This window comes from Gossypium hirsutum, chromosome D13 (genome assembly GCF_007990345.1).
Source record: "Gossypium hirsutum isolate 1008001.06 chromosome D13, Gossypium_hirsutum_v2.1, whole genome shotgun sequence".
Lineage (NCBI taxonomy): Eukaryota > Viridiplantae > Streptophyta > Magnoliopsida > Malvales > Malvaceae > Gossypium > Gossypium hirsutum.
Genome location: NC_053449.1, coordinates 44,911,602 through 44,921,033, shown reverse-complemented (window position 1 = coordinate 44,921,033; position 9,432 = coordinate 44,911,602). Strand labels below are relative to the sequence as shown.

General features: G+C 31.7%; 1 protein-coding gene across 6 annotated transcripts; it reads right to left on the bottom strand.

Annotated features, from left to right (window-relative positions):
• Positions 1–225: 225 nt before the first annotated feature.
• On the bottom strand, positions 226–5,131 carry LOC107918561 (putative rRNA methylase YtqB). Of its 6 annotated transcripts, none has more exons than XM_041108822.1 (6): positions 4,887–5,131; positions 4,697–4,760; positions 3,817–4,009; positions 3,359–3,432; positions 1,261–1,416; positions 226–513 (listed from the first exon to the last, which is right to left on the bottom strand). In XM_041108822.1, exons 1-6 carry the CDS (start codon positions 5,002–5,004, stop codon positions 480–482), a joined length of 639 nt encoding a protein of 212 aa, XP_040964756.1. In that variant the 5' UTR covers positions 5,005–5,131; the 3' UTR covers positions 226–479. The 6 variants fall into 6 exon arrangements, with proteins under 6 accessions (XP_040964756.1, XP_016703634.1, XP_016703633.1 ...); XM_016848145.2 differs by having other exon boundaries at positions 4,848–5,129; XM_016848144.2 differs by having other exon boundaries at positions 226–500; positions 4,887–5,123.
• Positions 5,132–9,432: the final 4,301 nt, after the last annotated feature.

Sequence of the window (9,432 nt, the reverse complement as noted above, 5' to 3'; positions counted from 1 at the left end):
AAACAAAACACTAGATCATGAAACGATAGTTTATGAAAAATGTCAATATGGTTGAAATTTAAATGATGTAGCCAAAGGTATCTTTTATTAAACATGCTTTGAATGTCTACCCTAGTTAACTAGCTGAGCTAAGCTCTGGCCTTGAGTTCACTATCCTTTTCATTGACAAAAAAACCCCGAAACCAACCAACAAGAAGAAAAAGCACAGAAAAACAAGTACAAAGCTGTTTCAAGTTTCTAAGATTATATTCTCAAGCTAGTTAATGGCAGCCTGTATTCATAAATGAATTTTTATACAAGTAAACAAACTTTCCAGGAATTTATAGTATACCCAGAAAGTACAAATAATGCTACATTTTGGAATCAATCCGCTGATTCATCTCTTGAATATGAAAACAAGTACTGGAGCTAAAGGTCGGTTCAACATCTGGAACTTGCAGCATATCCAACCATCAACACATAATCCTGAAGCAAAGGCTTCAACTGTTTCCAATTCTTCCCTGAGAATTAAGTCTAATGTAAAATGAGCAATGCCAAGTATTTTCGATCAAGTTGGACGGATAAGACTCATAAACTATCTGTAGGTTATTTATTAGCTAATTCAATAATATACCAAAAACTGGTGAAAATTATATTAGCAAATTCTAATGCCGCTTCTACAAGTAAGCTGCAGGATGACCAAAAACAGCAGTCAAAGACGAACTTCTTTTTTGATATACATGAGAAAGGCCAAAGGCAGAGAGGTAATCAATGTTTTTAAGAACCAGACCAGTGGTCACACCAGTCAGGCCATCGGTTTCCGGTTCAACCATTTTAAATTTAAAAAATTCAAAAAAAATTAGGAAATGATCATAAAAAATAAGGAAGAAATTAATAAATGTAAATAAATAATAATAGAAATATAAACATTCATTTTATAAATTATAAAATTAAATATTTAAATTAATTTAAATCCGGTTCAAATGTTTTAACTGGTTTTTAACTTGTTCAACCGGTTTTGTGCCGGTTCAACCTTCCTCCGTTTTTTGTGACTGGTTGGACCACTGATTTTTGGTTCAACCAGCAGGTCCAGGTTCCAACCACCATGGAGGTAATTGAATCTGGGACCTTAAATGTTCTATTGAGGGTAACAGCCACTAGATTAAGCAAGGGCTGTCCCATACAAAGTTATTAATTCACCAATCTCTGAGCCTCAATGCAAAATAATATCAGCAAAATCGCAACCATGACAATAGAATGAGTCAATTGGACAAAATTTACCTTCCACCAGGATGTCCCACATAAACCACTAGGCTAATAAGCCCTCCCAATATCAGCATTTTCTTCGAGGCTTCCAAGGCCAAAAGTGTTGTTTTCGACGTCGTAATAATACCTTTGTCACCTCCAGGAAGGTAGCCTAGGTTGAATGCAACAAGTCTAAAAGCAAACAAGGAATTAATGCTATCCCAATGTGATTAAAAAGCGCATATATATATTAACAAGGCTTCATGTAAAATATGATGAAGCCACCAGACAGACTAATAATAATGAACATAAAAGCCAAATGAGAGCCATGTAGAATTGAATCACTTGTTTGTTCCGTGGTTCCACTCCAATCAAGTGAATGATATATAACTTCCCATTTTCTAAGACATTCAAGCACTTTCAATCATGGTCTGGCAACTATAATGATCAGTTAAATACATTTTTGTATATTCTCATAAACAGAAGGAATAATGCTCAAACAAACTCTAAATTTTAGTCAAAAATAGAAATATGCACTCAATCTTTTACTGCGTGAAATTAAGATTTCATTGCAATTATTATATCTTAGAACTACATTCATAAAGTCCAATTGCTCGAATTCTTAGAATAATATTCTTTCAAATATTTGTCATATATCATCCAATTTAACAAAAGATTGAATAGTTTATGGCATCAAGGTTCTAATTATAATAAAATTGAAGTTCATAGTCTTAATCCCAAGCAATAAAAGATCGATGACTTATCTTCAGTTTCAATGAAGTTCAAAGGGTATTATTCCTGTATAGTCTGGAATTGGCACATACAAGAGACATAAAAAGAGTATAATTTATTCAAATCATTGTTTATTAATAGCAAATCAATAATTAAGACTAATGTTGGGAAAAAAATCCTCCAGTGCCCCTGAAACATCAATGTGGTTATGAATACACAATGCTGTTAATAAGTGTTCTGATGAATTATAATTTGGCATTGCAGATTTTGCCACATTTACTGATGAACCTCTTTTTTTTCAAACAAAATAGATTCTACACCTTTTTCATTTTGAGTTAAAATTTGAAACTTTAGAAAAAAAAAATATAATAAAGCAACATGGAAAAGAATGGAATTACAGTCACCAAATAATAGAAATACATGGATATTACAATTTTCTACACGTGGAGTACAAGATAACAAGGTTATGTATTAGATGATTAGTTATATTTGTCCTGTATCTATCCCTTTAACCATGAAAAGTTAATAGTTCAGAGTTTACGATATAGAAGCATCATAATTTGACCTCGCAAGCATTTCCAACTATACACTAAAATGGAAATTTCTTATTTTGCCTTATTAAGGCATCAACAAGCAGTGAAGCCAAAACAAACAATTAGGTAACAATAGACATCTATTAATATTTATAAAGTTAGTTCTGTAGGAGCAGAACATCACTTCTAGCTTTAAAGGATGCTAATAGTAATTATACCCATATTGTAAGTTGTAACTAGTGGTCAAGAACGAAGAAAAGGAAACTGACAAAATATCACAAGAAACAAAAACTTTTTGGGAGTTCCTTTTTAGAGATATTGAGCAAGTGACTTTGTTGCACATTGTTGTTCATAGACACCTAAAGTTTTCAAGACATAAAGGCGCAGGGGTGCTTAATGGATGTAGAATCTTTGATAGTTTTGAGATGAGACAAAAACAAATACTAAAATGGTACCATGATTTGACAAAATTACTAATACGCTTATTACTTGTATTGGTTGGTTTGGCTATTTATTTATTACTTCTGAGGGAAATAGCAGAATAAACTTCCCAACGAAAACAATACATATTAGCATGAGAAACAAAGCGAATTATCCTTCTTGGATCAGAAGACAAGGCCAAGGGATAGAGAGGACGAAAGTACCAAAATTGCTTCAAAAACTAAACTAAAGGAGCAAGGTCTGTTTGTCTATTTTTTCTCCATTTTGAAAGTTCGAGGAAATTTATCTATATGCCAAAAGAAAATGCAATACAATATTCAGCAGCATCAATATCCAATAAATCCACATTTTTCATATAATTAGATATGTGAGAGAGAGAGAGAGAGAGAGAGAGAGAGAGAGAGAGAAACTTGAGCACTAATGTGTACCTAACGGCAGTATTTTCAGGAAGCACTTCATCCATTCTACTATGGCAAATGGGGAAGAGCTTGACTAGTTCTTTCTGCATAAGTCAGAAATTTATTAGAAATTACATGTAACACAGGTAACTTTACAAGCGTAATAATCAAACATATGTTCTATCCAGAAGACCAATAAAGGTAACTATACAGTAAATCTCGAATGACAAGACAAGTCAAATGACCTTGAATTGCTGAATAATAGACTGTAATGGCTATTATTATTGAGTTAAGCAGCATGCTGGTTCAAACACATAGAACTATAAGTTAAACTTCTACACCAATAACTAGGCATTCTGAATCTTAAGGTTAAAATTTCAAACGCAGTGTAAATTCTGGGTAGGTTATCCTTGCAGTAATTAAAATTTACTATCTCTTTGAACCTTTTATGATAAAGAAGACAATGTTGAAAAGAAATCAAGAAGAACCTCTTTCTGAGTGACAGTTTCATCCAGTAAGGAAGAAGTATTCTCTAAAGCCTCTGTTTGAATGTCCATTCCATAAACACGACCATGACCAGATTCATCAGCAACCATTTTAAGCATTGCTACGGTATCATAACCATTCCCACATGTGGCATCTATGACAATATCCCCTTTATGCAAGACATGCCTCCAAACCCTGGCCAGTATTGGAAATAACATTATTTAAAAGAAATATGTATTCGAAGTTGAGCACCATTGCTGAGAAGTATATGGAAATTTACCATGAAAGATTTCATGATATATAAAAAAAATTAGCATCCTTAGTATAAACAACAAAGACCAAAACTTAATTGCTAAGGAAATAGCACAAGAGGGCTTGGATCAGAAACAGGCTTCTCAGGTCCAAGTAAAATTAGATCATGCAGTTCAAAATCAGTGCAAACTTGAAGGGGAAAAATTGGAAGAAAGGATGCTGAAGAAAAAAAGATATATTTCAGGAAGAACGTCAAATTCCTATTGACACCATATAAATTTTTTTTTTTATCAATTTCAACATTTATACCCCACGAGCACTGAATTCCCATTCGCACTTCTTGATATAGTATCACTAAATTCTGGCCATACCTTTATTACTATCAATATAACATCAAGAACAAGAAGCTGCTTCAGTTTACACAGTTTCCCGGCATGTAAACCACCAACATTTATAACAAAGACATCGAATTTACAATAATGTTCTAGGAAACCTAAAAGGTCCAACAGTCCCGATTAACCACAGGATATATAGTAGCAGATAGAGTACAGTTTTAAACATTACATTAAAAAATTAAAAGGGATCAGAGAAATAGAGAAAGAAAACAAAAAAGGGTAGTTAAGTACCTACAAATGAGCCACTTCTGTTGCTTTCTTCTTCCCAAAAATATAACCAACCAACTCATCCTCTAACCCTGAAATTGTATCACGAAAGATAAGTCCTTTGATTTAAATTTCACATCCAAAAAGCAGCGAATATCAACAATAGTAATAGTAAATACCAGAAAGTGGAGAGCTGGAAGAGCAACAAAGAGTCTTACAAGGTTTTCTGACTGATGAGGAGAAGGAAGAGAAACTGAATAATAATGATTTGGTTTGAACAAGGATTATGTTTGATAACATTGGGTTAAAGCGTGAGCTAAACCTCAAAGCTGACATTGTTACTTCTGTGAGCCTCAGACTTGTTTTTGTTTCAGTTCAGTAGTCGGGGAAGGCTGTGGAGAAAGGGAAGGATAATAACTACAAAATGGATCAGTCTCGGGGTAATATCCGTAAGATCCTTAGAACCCAGCTGATGGTGAAATTGAGTAAACCATCAGTTTTTTTTTTACCCATCCAATTTAATTAAATAAATCATTAAAAATTATAAAAAGAAAAAGAAAATCAATTTAATTATCAGTGGAATTGATTCACAAATCAATCTATTTAATCTCTTATTCTAAACCAACTTTCCATCCTATTCTCAAAACAGTGAAAATACCAATAATTCAAGTATAAATATATATATTGACATCAGTGATTGTTTGAACTCCATAAAATAATTTAAGTAATTTCATTTTTCATAATTAAAAAAATAATTGTTTAGAAATGTTTAATGTAATTATATCATAATTTTTTTGTTTTTAAAATAATACCCGCATAATTTTAAACTTTAAAAAATAATATTGATTATTATAAAAAAAATTACCAATAATATTCAAATAACAAAACTTAAAACCAAATAATTGTGTGTAATATGTTAGTCCAAAAAGCTAGGGGTGAGCGTTCGATCGAATCGAATCGAATCGAATCGAATAAAAAAATTTCGAGTTAAGCGAGTTGACGAATCATATTTTATCATCCTAATTTGATTTGAAATTTTCTCGAATCGAGTCGAGTGAGATGGAATTCGAATCGAATCGAATCGAATATATTTGTCCGAGTTAAATTTTAAAAAATAATTTTGGATCCTTGTAACCACTGTCACCCATCGTAATAAAATTTGTCCACCTTAATCAAAATTTTTATTAACTTTCATCACCTCATAATTTATTTATTAATTTTTTATATACTGGTTAGCTTATTTGCTTGCTTAGTTATTTCAATTATCTTCAGATTCTTGTCACTATGTATTTTGGAATTAAAAAATATATTAAATGTAAAAATATGATTTTTAATAAAAGTTATTTTAAAAATAAAATGTGAAATTGATACCAATATAAAATTTTAACACGAATATTTTATGGCATAATTAATAATTCAATTTTAATATAAATATTCAATATGACTAAACAATTCAACAATATAAATAATATAAAATGTGAAATTTAATTTAATAATATAAATAGTAGATATAAATAAAATTATTATTATTTATGTTTAGTGATTTTTTTTGGATAATTTTGATTTTTTATTTGAGAATAAAGGGTGAGAAGTAAAAGTTTAGGGGGAAAACAAAAAGTTTTGGGGAATAAAAGTTTGAGGGAAAGTAAATAGGGGAAGTAAAATTTTGGAGGGAAAATATTTAAAAAAAAATTGGAGGGGGGAGGGTTTGGGGTAGATGGGAGGTGAGATGGGAAGGGAATAAAAGTTTTAGGTCAAAAGTGGGAGGGAGTAAAAATTTTGGGGGAAAATAAAAGGTTTTTAGGGTTTTTGGGAGTAAAATTTTGAGAAAAAATAAATGGGAGAGTAAAATTTTGGTGAGAAATGGATTTTGGGTAGATTAGGGGGTTGGGAGGGGAGGGGAGTAAAAGTTTTGAGGGAAAAGTAAAAATGTTTGGGAGTTTGGGGTAAAAATGTAATATATTATAGTTTGATATTCAAATTATTCGAATTATTCGAGTTATTCGAATTAGAAAACTCAACTCGATTCGAACTTGAAATTTGAAAAAAAAATTCGAGTTGATTCGAATAACTCGATTAACTCGAATAACTCGATTCGTTTAACTCGAAATTTAAAAATTTTTTCGATTTTTTCGAGTCGAATCGAGTTTTGCTCACCCCTACAAAAAGCTATTCAACAATAGTCGATTGAGTTTTAATTCAATTGGTATGGACATTGCTCTCAATGCAGGAGGAAGTGATTTTGAGTGAGCTGAAGCGCATTATCCTACTATTTATAAGTTGGAAGAGGTTTGTGAGTTGATTGAATTTTATCTCAATTGGGACTGATATTGTTGTCAATACAAGAGGAAGTAGGTTTGAGTACGCTGAAACGTATTATCCTCCTATTTATAGGTTAGAAGGGGTTATGAGTAGTTCAAAACATTGTGTCAAAAAGAGTAGATTAGATCAAAAAACCTGTAATTGTGTAAGTCAAAATGTATAAAAACTCATCTCTCGTCAATAAAAATTTCAAATTGTTTAAATAAGATTAATAAAATAACATATAAATATATTTTAAAAGTAAAACACATATTCTAAAATTAAAATATTATTATTGTATAAAAATAATTTATTAAATTTAGATAAAAATGCAATTACACCCACATCTATTTACTAGGTGACTTTTCAAATGCACCATTAATATCACGAATTAACTAAAACTATACTAGTCTCAGGAAGCCTAATTACTTTCATGCATGGTTTCTTTTAGTGTTAATAGCAAAATTCACCCCTATACTTTATTAAATTTATAAACGTGATATCTTTACTTTCAAAATATTTAATGTGATATTTTTACATTAATTTATGTTTATTAATCTGGCACCTCCATCTAACGATGTTAAATTACGACTTGTCAAGACATGTTGCACAATTGTAAGGTGCTACGTGTCATTTTTGTCAAAAAAAAAATTAATTTCAAAATATGCTAAGCACCTTAACTTAAATAACTAAAATTCCTTTTTCACAAAATTTTTTTTTAAAAATTCTCTCCTCATGGGATAACCCCTAGGGGTGTGCATTCTGTTAACCGACCCGAAATAGCTATAACCGAATTAATCGACCTTCAAAATTTTTTAACCGTTAACCGAACCGAATTTTTAAAAAAAAAATTAACCGAACCAAAAATTTTTCGGTTAAACCGGTCGGTTAACCGTATTAACCGAAAATCATATGATTTCTATTTTTGGTTAAAGATTAACCGATTAACCGATTAACCGATTTAACCGATTTAACCGATTAACCGATTAACCCCAGCAAATATTGTCATATTTCATCTTCAACCCTAGCAAATATTCTAGAAAAGACAGTAACTTGGGGTTAATTTAGGAAAAGAAGGAATTAGAAAAAGTGCAGTAAAAAGAAAATGTCAAAGTTGAAAATTAAAACAAAAAGTTTGAACAGCTAAATAAAAAGTTTCAATCTTTAATGGATTCGAAAAATGGATCGATATATATATATCAGTAAAATAAATAGTCCAACACGACTGAATATGTTCCACACATGTATCTAACACATACTTGAAGCTAAATAAAAAGTTCAGATAACATGGATAGAGAGTATCCAAGGGAAATACTGAAACTAAGAATCGTAAAACAACCCAATGAACAACAAGAAAACCATTAAAAAACAACCTAATGGCTAATGCAAGGGAACAACAAGAAATCCTGAATGGCAAGGCAGCAGCAGGGAGCAGTAGGTGGAGCACCGGAGCAGGGCAGCAGGCTATTAGTTGTTCTGTTTTAGTTTTAGGGTTTTAAACTTTTAGTAATTTTCAGCTGTTTGTTTTATTGGGTTGGTAAATGGTAATTGGGTTTGGGTAGACTTTAGTTTATTGGGTTGGTAAATGGTAATTGGGTTGGGTAATTGGGTTTATTAATTTTTTCGATTTAACCGAAAAAAATCGGTTAACCGACCGGTTTCGAACCGATTTAACCGTTAACCAAAAATATAAAAAAATTAACCGACCCCCGACAGAAAAAATTCGGTTAACCGACCGATTAACCGAATTCGATCGGTTAACCGAATTTTTTCGGTTTTACTCGAATTATGCACACCCCTAATAACCCCCAAGTCTCTCTTCATCCTTCTAGAGTTTGTTACCGTCAATTTGTCGCCGCCACTCTTCCGGTCACCTTCTCCGATAGTGGTTCCAGCAGTTTCTTCCTTCCCTGATTTTTTTGGACTTTCTACTTCCTATTTTATTCAAGCGATGGGAGTTTCAATCGATGGAACTTTTTTCTTGAATAGTTTTTTGTCTTCTTTAAAGCATCTTGCTTTTGAATCGAAAAAAATATTATAGCTTTTGATGGGGTAAGAGTCGAGGACTTGCATATGGGTCTTGATGGTAACATTAGGAAACATTTTTAATAATAACTCATTAATGAAGCAACAAGAGCACTCGGATTGTGAATCTAAAAGAGCCCTTATGAGTGCCCTAGAACCGTTGAATCAAAAGGGAAACAATGGGTTCATAAGTAGAATTTGATATGATCGATTCCCATAAATCTAAAGAGATGAGTTGAGAAGAGAGAAACAAAGAATAGAAGAGAAGAAGAGAGACGAGAATTTCATTTACTAACAAATTGACTAAGTATTTCCTGGCTGTTCTCTCTGCTAAAAAGACAAGGAAGACGTTATAGGGAAATTGAAAATCAATTATGGTTGTTACAATGACAGTTGAGACTCAAAATGCACAGTTTCAAATAAATAGCAAATACCCCA